The sequence below is a fragment of the Alosa alosa genome, chromosome 11 (assembly GCF_017589495.1).
Source record: "Alosa alosa isolate M-15738 ecotype Scorff River chromosome 11, AALO_Geno_1.1, whole genome shotgun sequence".
Classification (NCBI taxonomy): Eukaryota; Metazoa; Chordata; class Actinopteri; order Clupeiformes; family Clupeidae; genus Alosa; species Alosa alosa.
Genome location: NC_063199.1, coordinates 16297231 through 16321607, shown reverse-complemented (window position 1 = coordinate 16321607; position 24377 = coordinate 16297231). Strand labels below are relative to the sequence as shown.

The window sequence follows — 24377 nt, the reverse complement described above, 5'->3', positions numbered from 1 at the left end:
ACTCTGCTAAACTAAACTAACTAAACAACTAAAAAACTAAAAACAAAAAAAAACGTCTATAGTGTAGTGTTAGTCATAGTGTTTTTCATTTTCTAAATGACAGAACATACGAGGGCCTTTAATCTATAATTTCCGGAAAATATATGACAGTTTCCGGCGTTTTTGTTGTTGCCACTGGTTGTTGCATTTTGTTGCAGAAACGTTCAGGGCAGAAATATTAAAGGTAGGATGATATTTTTCGTCTAGAAGTAGCTTTTGGGACCATGACAGCTCTTTATGTTTAAGTTAAGGAATAAGCTTCACCTAAAGAATGTCAGTATTTCAAACATTAGGTTGAAGCTCCTGAGCTAGTGTAGGGTGGCTAGCTAATGCTTTAACAGTAACGTTAGCAGTCGCTAAGTAACGTTAACGTCAGGTTTGTCCAAGTGGATAACTTGATGTGTCAACTTGGTTTGTAACTATTATGCGGTTCTATCATAATATGTCCATAACCACATCATGGGATATTTTTGTCTACTTTAAAGGTCAATTTGGTGAAGCTGCGCTGTTTAAACCTCCCGCCCCTGTCGCGTAATGCTTACGCTAGAGAGTGATTTGTAAACAAAGAGGGCTTCAGATAGTGACAGGCTGTTTTCTTCAAAAATATGCAGGAATGAGTGACATCAGTAATCTTAAATTACACTTGTATCCACATTTTATTGTTAACGCAAATATCTACATTTTTGTTTAGCTAACCAACGTGCAAAAATTATATTTCAAATATTCGCATGCCATGTTAAACGTCCAGTGACAGTTGATTGAATTAAATAGATACATAACGTTACATACTGGAGCCTTTTGAGAAAACAGCCTCTTGTCAACAATAATGGTTTGTTTGATGGTGTTACTTACAGGAAATTCTGCATGTGAATTGTTGCACATTCACTCTAAGTGATGGAATCACCACCAACCCGAGATGCAGGTCCCAGCAAGTATGATGGTGTCCTCTGCATTATTTTTTTTTATTGTAGAATGTCGTACCTGTGTGTGTGTGTGTGTGTGTACTCACCATTGTAGGGCTTTCTATACAGACACAATGTCTAATATACTGTATGTGTGTATGTGTGTGTTTGTTTGCAGCTATATTCTTAATCAAAGCCAGGAGGTTGACTCACCTCTGCCTCCAATCACTGAGCGTCTGGCCTACCTCCGGCCATCTCGTGAGTTGCTGGAGTTCTACAGGCAGAAGGTGGCTCAGTTTGATGGGGAACATGAGGACCTCCTGCAGATGCTGGAGAAGTACAGAAGCTCTACAGAAGATCAGGTGCTCTATTTCAGCCTGAACTTTGTGTGTGGCCATGCTATGTGTTTGTGTATAACATTTTTGTGACTGGACATTTGGATGTGTGCATACAGCATAAACTCCAGTGGGAGGTCCGACAGCGCGAGGGAGAGATTGCGGAGCTTCAGAAGGCACTAAGCGACATGCAGGTCTATCTCTTCCAAGAGCGAGAACAAGCACTGCGCTTGTACGCAGAAAATGACCGTTTGAAAATCAGGTCAGCTCTTTATAGTTTGTTTTTTAGTGTTTCATCATACACCATGGTAACAAGTAGACAACGTGTGTTTAGTGGCAACTTGTTCCATGGTGTTTCTTCAAATATACATCTTAGTATGATTATCTTAGGTAAGTTGCCAATATACAACTTTACCATCCACAGAGAGTTGGAGGACAGAAAGAAAATCCAGCATCTTTTGGCACTGGTGGGTCCAGATGTTGGGGAGATCACTTACTTTCACCGAGAGCCTCCAAACAAGGTTAACCATGAAAATCTCACTTTCCATTAAGCTGATATGGTCTTCAGTGGATGAATAATAGAATACTGATGAAAAGTTATACTACCTCTTACAGTTGCATGTTTTTTTGTGTTGTCTCGTCTTTGATTAGATCACAATTCCTCAGAATAAGGTGCAGCCAAGGCCTCAGGATCAGTGGAAGGTTTCAAAATCAAAAGCTGCTAAAGGTTATTTTTTGCATGTCTTTTATATTTTACCCTAAAAGCATCATGTCTGTAGTCACATTTACCAATCAAAAATACAGTGATCCTGTTTCACAAAAGGTATCATACAAGTCTTGAACTCTGCTGTTGATCAAGCTTTGGAAGTAAAGTAATATTAATAAGCACTAAATCCTATCCTAATCTGTGAGAAGTAGCTGATGCTCCAAATCTTCTTATAGCATCATAGCAGCAATCTCTTAATTTTGCTAATGCTCCTGCCCCCCTATCTAGAAACCAGTAAGAAGCTCTCCAGAGAAGGAGTGGAGAGTGGCGAGACAGCAGAACAGTACAAGAAAGACAACCAGACCTTGCTGCTGCAGGTATAAGGCAGCACTCTCTAATGCATGTGTAAATATTTTTAAATACAGACTTATACTTCTGTAGCCTTATGCAGCGTATCATTTTAGATGTAGTGTAACGTTAATGCTGCAATCCTGGTGATGTCCAGGTGGAGGCGCTCCAGGCCCAGATGGAGGAGCAGACGCGTCTGGCTAAAGAACAGGTGGAGTCGCTCCTGGAGGACCGGCGCATCCGCGTGGAGGAGGTTCAGGTTCAGCACCAGAGAGACCAAGACCGCATCACGGCTCTCACTAACAAGTAAGTCATCACCCCTTTGTCAGCTGTCCTCTGACCCCACCTCACTGTGCTTTATTTGCTGTTGCCACTGATAGTGGAGCATATCCCTTATGGGTGTTGACAGGGACGCGGTTTGTAACTTGTGGCAAATGTGTTCACTAATGTAATATAACATAAGTGGCTGCGTAATGTTCTTGGATTATGGATTTACCATAATGGTCTCGCAGGCTCCAGCGCACACAGACCCTGCTGTACGAGAGCACCAGGGACTTCCTGCAGCTGAAGTTCGACAGCCGCACCCATGAGAAGGGCTGGATGGTGGAGAAGGACCGGCTCCTGCGGCAGCTCGACACCTGTCACGAGAAGCTCCAGAGTGGCCGCGGTGGCCTGGACAGACCGGGACGAGCCACAGCACCGCAGCGTCTCGCCCAGGCACCGCCAGAGTCCCAACAGATGCATCAGGAGGAGATTCGGGTGAGTGTGCCTCAGTCTGGGACACCACATTTGGAGAGACATCACAGTACATGGTCAGTCTTAAACTTTGTGTACCATGGCAACCATATAGAAAGGACACTGTTCATTAACCAGATCTGCATGACCAGCTGTATATGAGGTCAACTTTAAAGTTCCTTGTAATATACATATTATGAAACAAAATACATATCTTAGTGTGTGGTGTTCAGCTGTGGAATGATTTGTTCCCCAGGCACTGAGCGAGGAGCTGAAGCAGGCCCACAAACTGGCAGACATGTACCGCGAGCAGTGTGTGGGTTTAGAAACAGAACTGGCACAAATCAGAGAAGAGGGAGATGTGGGTAAAGAAATCTTTCAGGTGAGCCAACCAGGTTTTACCCCACCATAAAGTCAAAGCACAATGAAGTGGTGTTCACAAACAGAATGTGTGTTGTGAGAGCAATCGATTGTGTCTTTGTTATGGGTACGGTACTCACTGACATTGTGTCTGTATATAGGAGCGGTACTCACTGACATTGTGTGTTTGTATAGGAGCGGTCCACTAAGATAGCAAAGCGTTTGCAGATGATGACTCAGCGTTATGAGGCCCTGGAGAAGAGGCGAGTAATGGAGGTTGAGGGCTTCAAGACAGACATCAAACATTTGAGACTAAAACTGAAGGATGTGGAGAAACAGCTCTTTAAGGTAGGATGGCATATCACTTTTGATATATTGAGTGATGTGACCACAAATGAGAAAACAGTTTTATTCAGCTTTCCTGTATTGAACTTAAAAGCCGTGCACTGGTATGTTTTACCAATGAACCCAATAATCTGCCCTGTTTAGGTGACTCTAAATGTGGGGCCAGATCAGGACCTGGCCATTCTACATGAAGTACGACAGACCAACGCCCGCACCAAAAAGGTACAAGGAGAACTGAAGACTCTGAAGGCCAAAATCTACGGACTGGAGAACGACCTCAGATACTGCTGAGGCAATTAGGTCAAAGACAAAGTGTCCGTTATCTGCAGTTGATGGGTCAAAGTAGCTATCAATTAGCAGTTATGGATAACATATCCAACTGTGTATCTTTTATTAAGGATATCCTTGCCTTAATATACTTCCAAATGTGCCTAGTCTGACTGAAGGAAACTGTGGGTAGGTTAATGCTGCTTTATGTGTAAACAGTCTCCATGGTCATTTTTTAATGCTTAATTATGATTACAAATCATATTTGGTTGTGTAGATAATGCTGCGTGGTTTTATATATTTGAAGTATTGTATTATGATTTTCCATATTTGTTAATAAAAGTTTATATTTTAAATTTCTGTATTTTTGTAGTTATAGGTCCATGATTTTAGCCTTTGTTTTTGAAAAAAGACACTTAACAGGGCACATATGCTACCTTTTAAAGGCAGTCTACAATTCTAGCAAAACATTGTTGACATGTTTAGCTAGCCAAAGTACATCCTTCTCTTCCATGCTCCTGCTGCAGGACTTACTGTATTACGGCTCCCACACACAGCTGCGTGCATCGCGTTGCTGGAGACGCATCCCATTCACTTTAAATGGGCTCACGTGATCCGTTGCCGAACTGAATTGTGGGTCCGCCGCTGCGTTTCTCCCGCTGCTCGCGTTGAGGAGTTCAGCTGTTGCTGCACCGACAGACGGCACCGCCAATCAAGTTAATCCACGGACGGCACCAACCAATCACATTACGGTTTTACTTCAAGTCATTTGCATAGCTACCGTCGGGAACACCCACTGGAATGCGTTGACGGAACGCAGCTGTGTGTGGGAGCCGTTATTGCCGTTTTCTATCCACTTTCGGGTCCTACACACAGTTGCGTTCCGTCAACGCATGCCAGTGGGTGTTCCCGACGGTAGCTATGCAAATGACTTGAAGTATAGTATTTGATTGGCCGGTGCCATCACAGCTGAACCAAAGATTGTTAAGGCGGAGCCTTAAAGGGGTGGTTCAGGATTTTGGACATAGGACCTCATTTCCAAGTAAGCAAGTGTGATATTTATCAGTGGAGACCGTTTTTCAACACGTTTCATCCAGTCCCTAATTGCAGAGTTCGCAGGTGCTAGGCTAGCGCAAGTCAACAGTATGTGCTAGCCTGCCACTAAAGACAGTCTTACCCACTCCAAAGTACACCCGAGGCAAATAAATTATAACGCCAGACTATCGATGTAAATGTCTGTATTGACAGTGTTATTTCTAACGTTATTCTATCCTTGCATTTCAACGATCGCATTACATTTTGGGGACTAGTTTCTTAGCAGCGGCGGAATTATACTTTCTCCGGTTAAAAAGTAAAGCGCACTCCAATGGGGATACCTAGTAGTAGCCTTGGTAATATCAGTCCGCCGCTGAGTTGCAAAATGACTACTAACAGCTTTAGGGACCAAAGTATAACTATTGCAACGCGATGCAAGGGTAGTTGTATTTCTTACACTATTCTATCAACACAGACATTTACATCGATTGTCTGGAATTTGCCTCAGGTGTACTTTGGAGTGGGTAAGACTGTCTTTAGTGGCAGGCTAGCACATACCGTTGACTTGCGCTAGCCTAGCACCTGCGAACTCTGCAATTAGAAGGACTGGATGAAACATGCTGAAAAACGGTCTCCACTGATAAATATCACACTTGCTTACTTGGAAATAAGGTCTTATGTCCAAAATCCTGAACCACCCCTTTAACAATCTTTGGCTGAACTTCTCAACGCGAGCGGCGGGAGAAACGCGACGCAACGGACCCACAATTCAGTTCGGCAACGGATGACGTGAGCCCATGTAAAGTGAATGTGATGCGTCTCCAGCAACGCAACGCACGCAGCTTTGTGTAGGAGCCGTATCATCTTTCCTTCCGTCAAGGACGCTCCAATGTACCATATGCTAATATAAATATTTAATATATAAAGGAGATTTGAACGGAAGCATTGTGGCACCTTTCCTAAGCATATAGAGAGAACCAAACAGGTCTTATCACTAACATATCTGGATCATTTCCTACTACAAGAACGTTCCTAAGCAAAAAAAGACTACTGAATGCAGCTGGCGCACAGCCTTTAAGCCACGGCGAATGTTTCACATTAAAGAGCCTAAACTGTGTTTGAATCCTTTAGTATTTTATTCCCAGAGCACAAAAACAGCTATAGGATTGTAGGGAGCATTTTGCTGAATTTGAAAAAAACTTGTTAAGGATTATATAGCAAACTACTTTGAAGACCATGGTGACCTGACAGGAAGAAGTCACGGTTTCTGTAAAGTATATCTTTAGTAGACTGCTTAATACTCCACACTCTAAAATACTGAAGAGCTCAGGATTTAGTGAAGTTTAATGATAGGCATCAATATTTAGTCCAAATATAGAATTACAGTAACAGCTTATAGTACCCTGGATAACCAGATGATCTAGTCATGTATCATTCAAGTATATCTTCTGTTTTTACAAAAAACAGGCGTTTTCAGATTGTTTTTTTCTTGACCATAACACCAACTCACTAGACAAAAAATATATTGCACCATAACAAATTAAGTCCCAAATATGATTGGTAACTTGGCATTAATATGTATGGTACACTTATAATACTCATATTTACTACAAAAAACAAATAAGATTTTACACAACCACATCAAAAGACAACCATAATTACCATCACAGGTCAAATAAAAATATAATGAAAGCATCAGGAGTTCAACTCCACACGTACCCATAGCAGTTTTTAAAATATGGCTTCACAGACAATACACTAAACATAACTCCGTTTCACCCTTTGCTCCTGAGCATTTTAAGTGCAATGTGCATCATCTTTTTCTCATCCTCTTGTGTAAAAGCCGGAATAAATAACCACACACGTACAAAAGGAAATGTAGTGGCAATGGGCAGCTAGGCTTTGGCCTTGTCTGTAGTTGGTTGGTTGTGTGTGTGTGTGTGTGTGTGTGTGTGTGTGTGTGTGTGTGTGTGTGTGTGTGTGTGTGTAAACAAGAATCTCAAGGGGGTGTCAGATCATGTAGTTCTTCTTGAGCACCTCCAGGTACTGCTGCGTGGCTCTGCTCACAGGGTCCTGGTCCAGCGCCAGACTCTTCTGGGAGCCACAGGCCGAGCCCACGGGGGACAGGCGTGGCGAAGCTCCGTCCAGCTCTGCGGTCGCTGTGGGCAACAGAGCAAAGGCTCAAAACCGGCCCAATCTTGTGGCTCATAATACATAACGCTTGCAGCTACCGTCATGAAGCTATATTACCGTCATGAAGCTATATAACTCGATCATGGAGGAATCTGTAAATGAATGGTTTATGGTATTTTTCAAGCACTCACCATGGTCCAACTCCTTTGATATGTTTTTCTCCAATTCACTCTGCATCTGTTAGGAAAGAACATGCATTGACCCATGTGCACAACACAAGGACTTTGACAATGTCCCACAAAAGATCATACTTTTGTAGGCTGTAAGATTCCAAACTCTAAATCGGTTTTATTTCTCAAAATAATCTGTAGGGACTGACTTGGGACACTCACTTACTTCAGCATGAAATGAAGTGTTGATAACGGAACAGAAAAAAACAGAAGAAAAGTCAAATGATTTGAGGATGAAACAAAATTCCAATGAGTGATGGGGAGGGGCACTGCAAATATGAAATCAGGGCCGACTGCATGCATGTCAGCTTACTAGTGACCTGGTGATGTAGAAATCTAATGACCTGGTGATGTAGAAATAGTATTTTTTTAATGCCATACAGGTATAGTTATCATGGATAAGATCTCATGTACTGAAAAGATGAAGGAAAACCATGCAGAAGCATGTGGAAAATCTTCCCAGGTCACTTATGGAGAAGTTAAGCATCCTGACCTCAGAAAAGAACATGCTCTTCTTAATTGCTTTAATCCTGTAGATATCCCAAAGGCAGAGTGACTGAGGGCGGCATTCTGAATGTGTGCAATGAGTCATGCTGTTTGATACTCAAGTCTTCACTCCAGCAGGAATTCAGCCTCTTTCGAGGACAAATGTACAGGTGCGATAAACACGATGTTCAGTTTGTCCCATTAGCTTGTTTAGCGTTTTATTTACTTGCTAAAGCCTCTGAATTCCATATGCTGTGTGTGAGCAGTGCCTTGCTGCTCAGCACAGATCATGGAAGCACAGTGGCATTCTGGCATCTACAAGTGAACAAAAGGGATTAGCCACACAGTGGTGTTTGTGGTCGGACATCTCTCTTCCTGCTACTTAAGGAGCGACTTATCAGCAAAGCTAATTAAAAATGCAGCGGCACTGATGTATTTTAGAGTGCAACCTCCCATCACTTAGGGGGAGCATGTTGCTCAAAGACAGAGCTTTTGGAAAGCCTTAAATGTATCACAATGTCAAATACTCTGATACTACACTACTCTATCATTTGTTTTGTACCTGAAGCAATCGCTGACAGGTTTTTTTTTTGTGTGACTTTAATGGGACTTCTGGGGATGATAAAATGTGACATATGAACGGAATATTGACACATTGCCTGTTTTTGAATCTGGGGTACCCAAACTATTAAAATGCAAAGACTTAAAATCAACAACCACTGAGGAAAGGGACAATGTGACCTACAATGGCTACTGTGATCATTCTAATGCCAGGTGTACCTAGACCTGTAACTAGGTCCACAAGCTAAACTGTAACTACACTGGCACCATGTTGAGATGGAGTGTTTGTGCAGGCCAAGCGCAGGAAAGGGAGAGGAGTGAAAAAGGAGAGGGGAAGCAGGCCAGTCTGCTACACGCCACTACACACCTGGTCATGAATCTGGCTGAAGTGAGGAGAGGTGAGAGACAGACTTTTGAGCTAGGAGCTGAAGGAGCAAGAAACAGAAGAGGTTAAGCATGGTGTCCTTTTACAGGACACTTGAGTACAGAAAGAGAGTAGAGTCAAAGAAGCTGTGTGGAGCAGAGTAGAGTCAAAGGAGCTGTGTGGAGCAGAGTAGAGTCAAAGGAGCTGTGTGGAGGAGAGTAGAGTCAAAGGAGCTGTGTGGAGCAGAGTAGAGTCAAAGGAGCTGCGTGGAGTAGAGTCAAAGACGCTGTATCGAGAGCTGTGTGCTAGCTAGAAGTGTTAGCTATGTGCAGCGAGACACACAGGGGGGGTAGAGCAGGAGAGATCCCCTCACTCCTTGTAGACAGAAGTTATACTAAATATTCCTGAGTTTGAATGAATTCATGTTGTGATTCACAGTGATTGTGAAGATGAACATTAAATGGTAATGTATGAAACAAAACCATGTCTTGTAACAGGTCATTAAGCACAAGACTATAACTGTGTGTGTGTGTGTGTGTGTGTGTGTGTGTGTGTGTGTGTGTATACATCTGAGTGCATGCTTTTTGTATGCGCAGCCAGTCACAGCAACTCACCTTAGCCAGATAAGCTTCTACTCGGCTGGTCTGGGGATCTACGGTGCCCAGTAGGGTCCCCCCCAACCCCAGGCTCCTATTGAGGGGCCCCAGGGTGCCCCCATAGGCCCCCAGTGACCCAAGAGAGCCCACCTCCACCGAGGGGGCCCCCAGGCTGCCGTTCACTATGCTGCTGGCGATGAGGGACTTGCTCCGGTGCCGCTCGCTCAGGAGCTTGGTGTTGGCCTCCGCCAGACGCTCATTACATCTACCATCACACACACACACACGCATTTAAACTCACTGTGCTCAGAGTGCATGTTCACTATACTAGAAGTAACAGAAGTGTCAGGACAGAGGACATGCAAACATTACTATAAGGAAACATTACAGGCCTAATTATATGGGACACACCACCTTAACATACTTAATATATGACAACATATCAGTTCCTACATCACTGCCTTTAGTAAGCTATATTATAAAACCTGATACCAGATAAGGAGGATACCTGCGTCAGCAAGTAATACTGCAAAAAGCTGCTCGATGTGACTTAAGCTGCGTCCGAGTGCCTGCCAGCCACACACACTCACTCACTCACCGATCCAGCTTGGCCGCCAGGGACTTGCGCAGACGCAGCTCGTCAGCGTAGAGTTGGCGGTAGCGCTCGAGCTCGGCACGGCTGGACTCGCGCTGCATAGCGCTGTCCTGCTGGGTGCTCCGTGTGCGCGCCAGCTCCACTTCCAGCTCCTTGATGCGCTGCTCCAGCTGTGTCCGCTGGCTGGCCTCGTTGGCGGCCTTGATTTGTTCCAGAGCTTCCTGAGAGGCGGCCTGGGTCTGGACAGACCAGGGGAGACGGTTACAGACATGCTCTTACAGACACACTCATCCATTCTCTTTACACTTCAGAAAAAAATAGGCCTATGTGTGCCTGGAGTGGTCAAATGCAATGCATGATCACTGCTAAGAAGTGATGATTCCAAACATCAATACTCCAGACAGCTGTTTGCACCAGTACATTATCGTACAACACCCCCAATTACCTTACATTTTTCAGTGGCCATAGGTGTGTAGATTTGAACAAAATCTGGTTTGGTTCTTAACGGGAGCATTTACTGCCTGAAATATCTGATTTTGTTTACCATGCTCGGAGTTATAGTGCTGGCCTGATGGGTCGCCTATTTACGCCGTTTCAACGGCACATGAACGGTTAGACCGAGAATTCTCGTCATGAAATTAAAATTCCACTGGAGCTCCAAGCGGTTGTGTACACGCAGCCTTACAACACTGTTTACAGCTCTTCGAGTCATGGTAAAATGTCATTTTTGGTACATAGCTAATTTAGATACACCTATGGTGTGGGTGGTTGCGTTTCTTTAGGAGTCCGCCGTCTTGGTTTGTATAGAAATGGATATTAAGTGACACATACACGCAAGATGGCGGAAATACGGGACCGACGGTAATAGGGGGAGTTCCGATACATTAAAAGACAATTAGAAAAGTAGGCCATGTTTGTTTACAGGCCATTTGGTTCCAGCATTATGTATTGTTAAAGGAAAATTCTGGCGATTTTTCACAGATATCTCTGTTTCTCGAGGTCACCGAGTACTGTCGGTACTAAAAAAACGAACAGCCAGGCAGCTACAGTGCTACACTCTGGGGGCAGATACAGTGCTACACTCTGGGCGCTACACTCTGGGGGCAGCTACAGCGCTACACTCTGGGGGCAGCTACAGCGCTACACTCTGGGGGCAGCTACAGCGCTACACTCTGGGGGCAGCTACAGTGCTACACTCTGGGGGCAGCTACAGCGCTACACTCTGGGGGCAGCTACAGTGCTACACTCTGGGGGCATGATTTTAAAGATGCTTGGCTGTAGCAACTCGAGCTGGGTAGCATTGATTTGTTTTTTGTTTTTCGTACCGACAGCCCTCAGTGAGCTCGAGAAACGATGATGTGTGATAAAATCACCAGAGTTTTCCTCTAAGGTGTGTGCATTGGGGAGACGATACCTGCAGAAAGAGGTTGACCTCCTCCAGCTTGTGACGGATCTCCTGGCGGGCGCGATCCTCTGTCTCGCGGCGGTACTGCTCGGCCTGGCTCTGGTCCATGACACCGCTCTCCACCTGGCGCCGCAGGCCGGACAGCTCCTCCTCCAGCTGCCGCTTGCTACGCTCCAGCCGCTCGTGACTGCGGCTCAGGCCCTTCAGCGCGGCCAGCTGCTCCTTCAGCTCCCCGTTCACCTGCTCCAGGCGGCTGCAGCGCGACGCCTCCTTCTCCAGCTGCAGCTGAAGCTCGTCCACCTACCGGCAGCACAAGGAGACGCGGACAGGACACGAGAGGAGACCATGAGGCAGAGGACATACTGTATAACAAACCCAGGGTATGTGGGTATTAAAGCCAAAGAGACGCTGTACAGGTTTGGCCTGATTTTAGCACCAAATAAGTCATGGGGGTCAGGGAGTGATGGTCAAATACTGTTGCAAGAGACTGTATATAATGTAGCATTAATAATTACTTGTGCATGATGTGGATGCAACACAATTATTTTGGAGTGGCAAGTGAAAAACTTTAGCAAATGGGAGATAAAGCTCAAGGCTCAGCAGGACTCCGATAATTAGCCGAGGGTAACCAGTAATAAAATGCTCAGCACAACAGCTCAATTTCTCGACTGGCCCGCACCTTGGCCTTCATGCGGCTGATGGCGGACTCGGTGTCCGACTGCCTCTGGCCCAGGTCCCCCCTGAGAGACGTGAGAGGGGAGGCCAGCTCTCCACCATCCTGCTCTCGCAGCTTCTTCTTAGCCGTCTTTACCAACGTCCTCAGCCTGCAAAGCAAACACACTGCATTAACACATAGACATGGTCATTTGCCATTTATACCCTCAATGCACGCTGACTCTATCCAGACTAGATGAGATGTTTCATGTAAGCTTTAATGTTTTAAGTCCAATTCAAGGGAAATGGATTGTCTGCCAGTCGTTATCAGAAAATAAGTCCTGACAGGGCGAAAAGGACTCCAACGCAAAGCGAATGTTGGGAAGGTCTTTAGGCATTAACGGAACTTAAAAAAGATAAATACATAGGCTAAATTGCTGTTCAGTCTTATTGGATGCTGTGCAAAATCTCATTGTCAGACCTGCCAACCTTGAAGATTTTTTTTGAGTAGCACCTCGAGCCGAGAAAAAAAGAATTGCTCACGTCGGCCTTCATGCATGCAGCCAAAAACAGACGTAGCTATACTCGCAAGACACATTTTGGATAGCGACCCATCTTTAATGTTGAATATCTACCTAAATGGGATCCAAACTGAATCTTTTACAGTATCTCTATAATGTTGACAATCTGTTTTAGAGCCTAACAACCCTGACCTATGAAAACCACTTGTTTTGATAGGCACTGATGTGGGTATGTTGTCCATTTTCTTTTATGTGGGCCCTATTCGATCATGCCTGGTATTATACCTCTTTTCAATCCATTATTAAAGATTTATTTTGTAAAGAAATACATCGATCACCCATGTTATGCCAACATAGCCTATCTAATTCACCTGGATGTAGGCTACAGTAGATAGAGGCTTATGGACATCTGCTGTTGTCAATGTGTAGTCTATCCCTTTACTCACAATAACCTACATGTTTTGTTTATTTGAAAAAAAAAAATATTGTTCAATTATTACCTGCTGACTAATGCAAACTACTGATTGCTTTTAAAGAATTTCACTTGCACGTGCACTCAAGTTTCTTTCAGATCGCGGTGTCTTTCTGCCATCTGTGAGGCTGCAATGATTAGGCATTAGGCATACATTATCACAACTAGTGATAGGTGCGCGATCTCCGTCTGTAAGCCTATTATTTGTTCACACTTGTTTTCACGCTAATAATCAAGAAGAAGGATCCATATGCTCCAAAGAAAAAAACAAATTGAACACTCATTAATGAGTGTTCCTTGGTCCACTTTCAGACTCGTTGTTAATGGCTGCATTTGCCTTGGAAAGGTCCGCGCTCCATTAGCACCTTAGTTATGAAAACTTTAACCATCAGCGACACATTGAAAATATGCTAACTGAAACAACTTGTGAACAAGTAATAACTTTCCAAGACATAGTCAAACTATTAGGCCTAGGTGAATTTACAATCGCACTCAGTGGAATATTTTTAGTTTCACAGCAAAACGGCAGGTAGGGGAACGCGAATTTGCGAGTGAACACTTGTTAAACTGGCTGAAGAAAAAATAACATAAAGAGAGGCCACTATGCTTTGCCGGTCATTCTCACTTGTCACTTTCTCCCTGTATCTCACCCTTGCATGAAATATATTAGCGGGAGATTCACACGCTCAAGGAGCTTTCCGGAGAAGTTGGATGTCTGCTCGTTTTGCATAGTTTTAAGTAAAAAATCGTATTTTGATGTGAAAAATGCGTGGTTGCTACGCAAAATGCGTACAGGTTGGCAGGTCTGCATTGTAAACAGACAGCTGAACTCTGCCCATGACACCAATTTACTAAACAAACTCTGCCCATGACAGATCTAATACATACCACCAAAGCACAGGGACACACTACAGATCTCGTCACACAACACGCCACAAGGCCACTGTGACAGGAACAAGAGGAGTGGCACACTACACACAAGATTGTCTACAGGTGAGCTGGTAGTGGCTCCCACAAACACCGGGGCGCGGCACTACACACGAGGACGTCTACAGGTGGGCTGGCAGTGGCAGGGTTCAAAGGCAGTAAGGTGTCACCTGTACATTTCTTTCTGGAGTTCGGTGTTTCTCTTCATCTCCTGCTCCAGCCGGGTATCCACAGACTTTTTCTGCTCACCAATCTTCTTGGCCTTCTTCCTCTCCAGCTCCATCTGCAGCACAGACAAACCATTAATTCCACTCACCAATAATCACCAGTAATCCCTTCAAAAATTTATCTAATTATCTAATGAATACTGAGTACTGAGTATAAAATACAACTCTAAAACCGATAGTTCCGGTCCTTAATGATGATTGGCTGGATCACGTTCGATGCCGATACACACCTCCACACGTTGACCGAGTTTCGTTTTCTATTACTGCGATACCACAAATTGATACAAGTTGCTGCATCTCAACGTTGTTTAGCAATCACTCTGATAGAGGGAATATAATTCCTGGTGGAAGAATGATTATCTATGAATAAATCGTTCAAATCTCTTGTTGCCATACCTTTATTTTTGTGCCAGGTATACAGTATGTGGTAACCATTTTAGAAAAGCAATAAGCCACTTGAGCCCGTAGGTTACAGTGATTTTAGAAATCACTCAGCTGCTCGTCGTGCCTAACAACGCCCATTAGCTGTGACCTACGGCCTCTAAGGGCTTATGGCTTAATTTGATCATCAAATATGATTTATATTACACCACATGCAATTAAATGTTACCTGTTAAGTTCAAGAGCTTCACCAACAAGCACTCTGCCATCAAGTACATGCTCTGTATTCCTTCCCATGAGTCTCTTTGGTCAGTACTCACCATGTGTCTCTTTGGTCAGTACTCACCATGTGTCTTTTTTGTCAGTACTCACCTGGGTGCTGAGCTCTCCTTTCTCCTTCTCCAGCTCCGCTAGTCGGATGCCAATTCGCGAGCGGCTCTTCAGCTCCTCCTCCCACAGAGCCTGCGAGTCCTGGGCAGTATGGCTCAGCAGACTCTGCTTCTGTATCTGGGAGCAGGTGGGCAGTGTTTAATAGGAGTGTGTAGAAGGTGCCCTTTAAGTCCACCGCTTGGTGTCCCTTTTACTGATGTGCTGCAGTGTATATGTGTCTTTACCCCTTGGTAACAATACGATTCAAATACCATACAATTCAAAGGTACTGAGCTGGACTAAATTGGGCTGATCTGAATGCCACCAAAAGAACCATTTTCATAGCAGATAGACAGGAAAAGACATGCACCTCACGGTTAAGTTGGTCCTCCAAGGTCATCTTGCTGCTCTGCAGATTTGTCACAAGATCCTCCAAGCGATTTCGTACCTAAGAAAGAGGCACAGAAATAACGAATGAACTTAAGTCAAGGGTAGCTACACACTGACCCTGTGACAGTTGTCAAATCTAAAGAACATAGACGCATGCTTTGTGCATAAAGACAAATAATTAAGTCTAACTGAAGGTCCCAGGAGACAAATAAATAGAGGGATGGAATCGATAGGATCATTCAAGGTCTACCAGGAGTTGGTCCAATTTATGAAGAACAGCCACCACCAAGAGGGGAAAAAATAAATAAAAATCACCCAGTAGGGAAAATTCAAAGTCATGGAAATCACATTATCAAACGACAATGCCTTTGAATTAGTTCCCGCACAAACAGAGACCAGTGTGCATCCCTGATTGCTTTAAGCCAGTTGAAATACACGTTTCCATTTACAGAAGGGTTGAAAGGAGAAATCAAACACAGCAAACAAGAAACTCAATGAGAGGATGAGCTAGGACAAGCCACTACATCTCAGATACCAACCCCTCCTCCTGCTGAAGAGTCTGGTGGCTGTGAAAAGACAATGGGTCTCCATTTCAATACATTCCAAAAAACTCCTCAGCCAGTTCTCTGCCCATATCTTCTATATTGAATGAAAAATCAGAACGGAACTGAGCGACGTATGACTTCTTACCGAGGACTTACCTTCTTATTCAACCTAACGATGGAGCACGGCATGTTAACACCAAATTAAGCCTTACTTAATTACCTTATGGCTCAACCACTAGCAAAAAATGACCACTAATAAAAGACCACTAGACGCCATCTACGAATGTACCGCTAAAGGGTATTAAATGAAGATGACGACAAATAGAAATGAGGAACAAATTGACGGACACTCACCGCTGCAGCTTCTTGGGTTCCTTTCTGTAGCACCTCGAGGCGATTGGACTGCTGCTTGGCGGCCGCCTCAAGCCTGGCATTGTCAATCTCCAGCCTGTGAGCGTGAGGTCATAATCACATTAGCTAACGCTAACTAGCACTGACGCCCTAACTCTTCACCTCACCTTAACCACGTCTGGCACAGGTGCCATTTTAGAAGGGATTTCACTGGGTGCTCAGGTGACTGCCAAAAGGGTTTTCACTCATCCTGCTAATTTTAGACCTGTGGTCACTGCACAAAGTAATTTGTTGACAGTTGACCCACAATGTCATTCAAAGACTAAACTGGCAGAACCAGTTATGACAGACTGAATATGCAAAAAACTACGTACATGTGGGTGAGGGAAAAAAATTGTTTACCATGATTTTAGTTCCTATTCATCTTGATTACACTGAACATCATATAAAGTACTTGGTTAATGTAAAGAGGTACAGGAGTGTGGAGCAGCGTGGTAGCTTAACCTCTGCATGGCCTCCTCCAGCTGCTTGATGGTCTTCTCCGAGGCAGCTGAGGCGGACAGCACCTCCTGGAGTTTCTGTGATGAGGCGATCACCTCGCGCTCCTTCTCGTCCAGGCTGCACTTCAAGCTGTTGATGCGCCGTTCAGCCTGCACAAACTGGTCTTCACTTTCCTGAAGCTGAAATTAGGAAAACACCCAACACAATTTTGTCACATGAATGATGCAAGAGTTGTCCTAATACTAGTGTTAATGGTGCAAGAGTTGTCCTAGTGCTAGTGGTAATAATGCAAAAGTTGTCATACTACTAGTGGTAATGACAGCAGGAGCAACAGCAGTAGTAGCTGCAACAGTAGAGATAGCAATGAAGAATTTTACCTTGGTCTTCAGTCGGTCCATGTCTTTCAAGGTGCGCGCCTTCTCCTCTTCTAGGTCGCTGCGATAACGTGTGTTGACCTCAAGTGATGCCTCACACATTGACAGCTTTTTCAATGAGTCAGCCAACTCCTGTTGCAACTGCCTTAGAGCGGTCTGAAAAGGAATCATGACTACGATTCAGCTTGGACCATCATGAGCTTCAAAGCAGCCAGAGTATACACAAGATCACAAAAAGGGTTTACAATACAGCGGTCAAACACTAAAAGAGCCACTATTGTGGCTATCTTTACCTCTCTGTCGGCCTTCTCCTGGTCCAGTTTGTGGTTCTGGTCTCGAAGGTCAGCGTTCTTCTCAGCCAGCTCTTTGCTCCTCTCTTCAATCAACTGCACCCTCTCCTCACAGTCCGAGCGCAGCTTGTCCAGAATGTCGCTAAAGCGCTCCTGTGCGTCTGTCACTGCCCGCTCCTTGACCATGCCCTTGCTCTGCACCTCCTCCAGCTGCTGGCGGAGCAACGCGCCCTCGCTCTGTGCCTGGGCCAGCCTCTCCTGCGTGGCCTCTTGGCGGGCGCCGGCCCGCGTGGCCTGCTCCCTCTCGGCCTGCAGCGCCGCCTCTGCCTCGCGTAGACGCACCAGTGCTTGCTCGCGCTCCCGCGCCGCTGTGTCCAGCAGCAGGCCCTTTTCGGTGAGTGCCAGCGTGGCGCGGTGGCACTCGGTCTCCAGGCTGTTGGCCCGCGCCTCCGCCTGGCCCAGCTTCTGGGAGAGCTCGTGCACCGTGTCGCGGTGGGTGCCCGCCTCGCCGGCGCGCTTCTCCAGCGCCCGCTGGCGTTCCTCGCGCTCCCGCTGAAGCGCCCGCTCGGCCTCGGCCCGCGCCGCCTGGCACCGCTCGACCTCCTGGAGCGCGCCGGACAAACGCACGCGCACCGACTCCGCCTCCGTCTCCAGCTGCTGCCGCGACGTCCGCTCCTGCTCCAGGCGGCCGGCGGTCACCTGGCACTCGGCCTTGAGGGCGCTCAGCTGCCCGTTGTACTGGAAGACGGCCTGGGCCAGTGCCTCCTCGCTGAGCTTCAGGTCGCGGCGCGTGTCCTCCAGGCGCTCGCGCAGCGCCTCACCCTCCTCCGACAGACGGCCCTCCTCCTGCCGGCTGCTGGCCTGCTCGCGCTCCAGCTCCGCCCGCAGGGTCAGCAGCTCCTCCTGCAGCGCGCCCACCTGCGTCATCATCTCCCGCTCACGATCACTGGCCTCCGTCAGCTGGGACAACACCTGAGGAGCACACGGGTCAGCAAAAGTAACCTCAACCCAAACACAAACATACACAAACCACCAAAACAAACAAATGCATGATTACACATCTCCGCTTTGGAATTACAGACCCATCCCACATTTTTGTCACATTGCACACCATACAGTTGGTGCCTACTGCCATTTACACACACAACCTGACCTTCATCAGCTCTAGAGTAAAGATGGGATCCAACTTTTCAGGCCTCTGATAGGTTTAACGACAGCACTGGAGCGAGATGTGCTGACTTACCTCTTTGCTTTGGACGACGTTCTTGCGGTTCTCCTCCTCGATCTCCTGCTGCTTGCGGCGGTGGCTGTTGAGCATCTCCTCCTGGAGAGCGCGAGCGCTCCGCTCCTGAGCCAGCTGCCTCTGGGCCTCGTTACGGTCATCCTCCAGCTGGGGACAAGAAACCCACATCCAGATAATTCCCACTCCAGAAGCCCCACATCCAGATCATTCCCACTCCAGAAGCCCCACATCCAGATCATTCCCACATCCAGATCATTCCCACTCCAGAAGCCCCATATCCAGATCATTCCCACTCCAGAAGCCCAGCCTAAACCATTCCAAACCCATGGTCAAATTGCACCATGTCAAAACCCAGTTCCAACAGCACGCAGAAAACGAGACTGACTCCCTTGGACCGAGAAGGGAGGCAAAATATGAGAGAAACACAAAGAGAGCTGACAGAGTGAAGAGAGAGAGAGGTTCAGGGGTGGCGTACCTGTTTCATGCTGTTGATAAGAGTGCGTTTCTCCAGCTCCAGGTTGCGGATGGTGAGCTCCACTTTCTGCTTCTGCTCCTCCTCCAGCCTCTGCTGCTCCTCCTTGCGACGCAGCTGCTCGCGCGTCTTGTCATACAACATGGAGGCGTTGTGGTGCTTCTCCTGCTCCTGCTTCAGCAAAAATCTGCCAGAGCGCCAGGGGGAAATAGAAAGTAGAACATGAAGGGCTACGGAGAGATGGGGGAGCCTGTGGAGGATTCAACTCCGGTGTTCCAAAATAAATGTTTAGAATATGAACTATCAAAAACTACAGAGTGTAGTTGGAGGCACTGGCTGACCTGAGGTTGTTGAGCTCGGTCTCCAGCTCCATTTTGAGGTGCACCAGGTTGGACTGACTGTCCCGGGTCTCCTCCAGCAAGAGGCGGAGTTCAGTGCGCTCCTGCTCCAGCTGACTCATCTTCTCGGCCAGCCGGCTGTGGCGACTGCGCTCCCGGTGGATGGTGTGCTCGTACTCCTGGAACATGTTCTGCAGCTTCACCATGCTCACAGAGTCTGGAGCCGAGAGAGGGAGAAAAGGGGTAGAGAGGGAGAAAGAAAGAAAGAGATGGGGTGAGTGAGTGGTGATGGTGAGTTGGGGGAGTACACAGTAAATGTAAGTAATAATAATAATAATAATAATAATAATAATACTACATTTTATTTATAATGCACTTTACATCAACTCAATGACCTCAAAGTGCTACAATGCACATAAAACAACATAAAACTAGCATAAAAGGAAAACATGCAAGTGATCTACATTACAGGCCAAAAGTTTGGACACACACTCTCATTCAATGCGTTTCCTTTATTTTCATGACTATTTACATTGTAGATTCATCAAAACTATTAATGAACACGTGGAATTATGTATAACAAAAAAGTGTGAAATAACTAAAAACATGTCTTATATTCTAGTTTCTTCAAAGTTGCTATTTTCTTTTTTTATTTAATACCATATTCAGCAAGCCATAACTTGACAAATATTCATCTGTGGGCCAAATAACTTGTCATTCATTCATAGTTTTGATGCCTTCAGTGAGAATCTACAATATAAAAATAGTCATGAAAATAAAGAAAATGCATTGAAATGAGAAGGTGTGTCCAAACTTTTGGCCTGTACTGTATATTTTACCTATAGAAGTGGAATCGAGTTGTTTGATGAGCAAAGACGCATGGCGGTACCCAGACGAGGGGGAGTCTAACTCCTCAGTGCCTGTGTCTGAGGACTGAGTGAGGTCATCCAAGTCATCTGCCATGTCCACTTCACCGGCACTCTACCAGGGTGAACGGAGAAGAAAGCGCAATTACAAGACTGTAAACAGCAAAAATTACATCCTTCCAAGTGAAAATTATAAATCTGAACACGATTTACCTTGATGTTCTGTGCTGGAAGTGGTGACCTACAAAGCCAAAAGGGAAGAACAAAATAAACTGGAGTCACTATGGGTACACAATCCTCCACAAGGAGTCGTCCACTAGGGAGGGCTATATGAACACGACGGTATAATGCAGTATATCTTTTAGAGAGCTCATCACATATTTGTGACTGCACTCCTCAAAGGGTTAAAAACCCATGAACTGAAAAAAGGTTAGTCATGCAATATATTTAAAGAGTTAATTAGTAACCAGGTACTCCTGATTAAGCCCATCGAGTGATAGATGTGCACGGTCAGTTAAGACAGAGTGTAAAAGAGTAGCATACTGCATATATACCTTCCTTCATCTTCCGACACCTCACTTAAAGTACTATCATCAAACACAGACAGGCAGTCTCCATTTAAGTGTGCTGTGTGCTGCAGAGCCCTGGCCTGCTCCATTGCATGCCCCTCCGGGCTCCCCTGACTACCTAGAGCCTTGAGCTCCTGCTCCTCCTCTGCACCGCCACCAGGCTGCTCCTCCTGTGCTGGGGACCTGCCAGTGCTGGGAGAGCACACACCTCACCGTGAATGGGACAAAAGCACACGTGCGACAGCACACACACACCTCACCATGAATGGGCCAAAAGCACACGTGTGACAACAAATGGGCCCGAGCAAAAGAGGTGCGTTCAAATTTGGCAAACAGTGGCGAACAACCGTGGTAAAGATGTTTTTTTTAACAGTTAAATTTGAACGATTTGGTGTTCCATTGTAACGATGATTGCATTGTTAGCTTTGACAAACTCATGTCCAGTTCCACTGTATGTTCGTGGAGAACTACCTCCTCAGACTGTTTGCCGAAAACTCAAGGCTAACAGAAAACTGTTTGCAAACGTTCGCCTATGTTTGCAAATTTGAACAAACCTCTCTTCTAAGTTGTCAACAAGTAACGGGCAGGGAGGGGGTGGGGGTGTAGAACAAAGCCAAGATAAAGTTTCTGATGGGTATACCTACATACAGGTTTTAACAGCCAATAACATCAATAAGTTAAATATCGCCATGACAATTGCCCCACCAATCAAAGTAGCTGGTCTATGTAATTTTACAAACTCAATAAAATGGTCAGACTTGGAAACCTACTAAGGCAATTCCATACCTCCTTGGACTTTTTGTTGTTGAAGTCTGAAGTTTTTGCGCAACACTGTCCCTTATTTTAAACTCGTGCTCCCTTGGATTTCCTGCTGCTCCTTCTTGCTGAGGTTTTGGGTTTCCAGGGTTGGTTTTAAATTTCATCTCCTTTTCCAGGTCATGTTCATGTTGTGCATTTGATCCCTTCACAGGATCTTTCAGGATAGAAGTATTATTCTCCTCCACCATAGCTTTAAACTCTTCAGAAGTCTGAACAGGTGGGGGAAAGACAAAGCAACAAATGTTTACATAATGCAAGGTATTTCCACATTTTATGTACATCAACATTAGTTTGACCAGCCTTTAAAATGTACCAAGATTGTATCAATTGTTTTGCAGAACAAATTCCAAACATTTTATTACTTCATTAGAATATTAAGAGTTTGGTAAACTCTTTGTGTGATTATTTTCTCAACTGGTTCTAATAATAATAATAATAATAATAATAATAATAATAATAATAATTCAAAAAGAAGTTCCACACCAAGGATTACATCAAGCTTCTTTTTAAGGATAACAGACCACCTTGGGTCTCTTTTTTAAGAATTAAAAAGAAACTGGTAATCCATTCCAGATCTCAAACACTTCAACCCACATCAACAAGGGATCCGAGGTTGAGGCAGCATGCAATGAACCAACTCACAAACAAACACACACGCACACACAAAGAGAGACCTGCTACTTTACAAAGGAGACAAGTGGAGGTGATGCTGAAATGCAATCCATGAGACATACTAGAGGCAAGGTGTGAAAGACCGCACTGAAGTCATTACGGAAATCTGACACCAGGGTAATACTACGGCGTTAATGTGTAATGACTTGACAGGCTTGAGCAAAGATGGATGAGATGAGATAAGGTAAAGCTCGTGCCAGATAACAGCACACAGCACGCAGATGTGACACTGGGAAGGACAACAGACTGGTAGGATGAGAAGAAGTAGATGATGACTTAATGTTGGTCCTGATGATGAAGATGAGAGTTTTGGTTGTTAATGTGAACAGACTGAATGGGAGAGTTTTTTGTTTTTTTTTAGGTGAACACACAGATGAGCGTCTGTGGCCTGAGCTTGCACCCTTCTCTTTGATGTCTAAAAAAAGCTATGCAGTGAGAGTCGGAGAGGAGAAGAAAATGACCATGGAAACGGGCATCACCACCATCACCTTTTTGCGAAGCTGTGCCCTCTCCTTCTGCATATCCTGGAAGACAACCCTCAGCCTCCCTACCTTGTGTTTGAACCTCTGCAGGTCCAATTGCAGCTCTTCTTCTGAAAGGCGGGAAGGAGTCGAGGGGCAGAGTGAACTGGTAGAGTGCACAATTTGGGGAACCTCTTGGCGGGGCCCACTATTCTTCCTGTCAGTCTCTAAGGTTTGTCTGCTTCGGTATTCCACAGAGTTTTGTGTGGATGACCTGTGGATGACCTGACTAGGAGTTGCTCTGCTTGAGGCACGATTTGCTTTACTCTCACTTTTGGCCAAAATAAGGTCATCGTTGTGCGGCTGTGATCTAGGCTTCACCGTCCTATCCCCATCACTTTGGTTTGTGTGATGCACCTCTGATTCAGCCTCAAGGGTATATCTTGGAGGATCTGGGGACAGCAGACTGATCTCTCGGTCTTCTACTGGGGCTTTGGTAAGAGCTTCCTCCCCTACATCCTTGCAGACCTCCTTCTCAGGAGGTTGTAAAGGGCGAGGGGACTCCTCGGACTGTGAGTCCTCTTGCCCAGAGGACTCCCTCTGTTCAGGAATGGGGTGGAGCATGATGCTTCTCGCTCTGGCTATGGGCCTTGTGATCATCATCATTCATCATCATCCTCATCACTGGAGTCCTCTGCAGCAGGACTGACTCTGACTTCAACCTCCTCAGTCTCTTCGGCATTCACAGCTGAAGTTGCTACCTCTTTCATAATCTCATCTTCCTCCTCACTTGGCTCCTCTTCTACAGTTCTGACCACCACTGCGGGCTTATTTTCTGACTCATCCTCAAGTTCACCGGGCTCATCTGCTGACGGGACCTCTATGGGTGCTCGGACTTCATTCTCAGGTTCATGTTCTGCCACAGCCACATGTTTCAGATCCTTCTTCACAATCCCCTCTCGTTCCTTCTTGTTCCCTTCTCCTTCTAGAGTCTGACCAGGGGCATCTTCCTTACATTCCTCCTCCCCCTCCACAATGGACACTTCTGATTTGGGTGTACTAGGTGCCATGTCTTTTTCTTGTTGTTTGTCTTCCGCAGCACATCCCTCAGGACTCCCAGATTCGTTTGGAGTCAGTTCGCCAAACATCTCTTTTAACTCAGCAGCCACATTTTTGTACTGTGATTTTGTTTCTCGTTTTTCAAACTCCACCCAAATCTTTTCATAGTTTTTTTCCCAGAATGCATCTTGCAGATCTTCCTCCTCCCCACCAGTTTGGGAGACCATTGGAGGAAGCTGGCACTGGCTTAGATTTAGACCAAAATCTGATGCATATAATGCATCTGTATCCTTTGTTGGCATGAGTAGACAAAGAAACACAATTAACACTAAAGGAACAAATAAAATGGTCTAACTGATGCTACAATATGTTAATGTATTGAAATGGTCATGAAGGCAAGGCATCATGGATTCTTACTTGGCATGCTATCCACA

General features: G+C 45.4%; 2 protein-coding genes across 2 annotated transcripts in view; one reads left to right on the top strand and one right to left on the bottom strand.

The window, feature by feature from the left end:
• The first annotated feature begins 136 nt into the window (after positions 1 to 136).
• Positions 137 to 4397, top strand: ccdc77 (coiled-coil domain containing 77). The gene is made up of 12 exons (XM_048257224.1): positions 137 to 223; positions 894 to 971; positions 1120 to 1303; positions 1396 to 1538; positions 1701 to 1797; positions 1928 to 2003; positions 2271 to 2359; positions 2488 to 2636; positions 2843 to 3089; positions 3322 to 3447; positions 3621 to 3773; positions 3915 to 4397. Exons 2-12 carry the CDS (start codon positions 934 to 936, stop codon positions 4059 to 4061), a joined length of 1449 nt encoding a protein of 482 aa, XP_048113181.1. The 5' UTR covers positions 137 to 223; positions 894 to 933; the 3' UTR covers positions 4062 to 4397.
• Positions 4398 to 6336: 1939 nt separating this feature from the next.
• The window catches only part of si:ch211-272n13.3 (ankyrin repeat domain-containing protein 26), a 39884-nt gene continuing 21843 nt past the window's right edge, over positions 6337 to 24377 (bottom strand). Inside the window, 23 exon segments of the mRNA XM_048256651.1 lie at positions 6337 to 7231; positions 7397 to 7442; positions 9461 to 9707; positions 10041 to 10276; positions 11452 to 11742; positions 12122 to 12266; positions 14187 to 14299; positions 14997 to 15131; positions 15364 to 15441; positions 15923 to 15949; positions 16283 to 16376; positions 16784 to 16959; positions 17158 to 17310; positions 17448 to 18416; positions 18688 to 18834; positions 19163 to 19346; positions 19501 to 19714; positions 20337 to 20478; positions 20577 to 20604; positions 20918 to 21124; positions 21719 to 21960; positions 22912 to 23547; positions 23550 to 24233. Coding sequence (XP_048112608.1) covers positions 7083 to 7231; positions 7397 to 7442; positions 9461 to 9707; positions 10041 to 10276; positions 11452 to 11742; positions 12122 to 12266; positions 14187 to 14299; positions 14997 to 15131; positions 15364 to 15441; positions 15923 to 15949; positions 16283 to 16376; positions 16784 to 16959; positions 17158 to 17310; positions 17448 to 18416; positions 18688 to 18834; positions 19163 to 19346; positions 19501 to 19714; positions 20337 to 20478; positions 20577 to 20604; positions 20918 to 21124; positions 21719 to 21960; positions 22912 to 23547; positions 23550 to 24233 — 5343 coding nt within the window. The 3' untranslated portion in view covers positions 6337 to 7082.

Excerpts from the sequence above, each read along its gene's own strand:
- ccdc77 (XM_048257224.1), top strand. The coding sequence starts at position 934 with ATGGAATCACCACCAACCCGAGATGCAGGTCCCAGCAA. Across the intron at positions 2,004-2,270 it reads AAAATCAAAAGCTGCTAAAG|AAACCAGTAAGAAGCTCTCC; the intron begins GTTATTTTTTGC and ends CCCCCTATCTAG. Across the intron at positions 2,637-2,842 it reads ATCACGGCTCTCACTAACAA|GCTCCAGCGCACACAGACCC; the intron begins GTAAGTCATCAC and ends ATGGTCTCGCAG.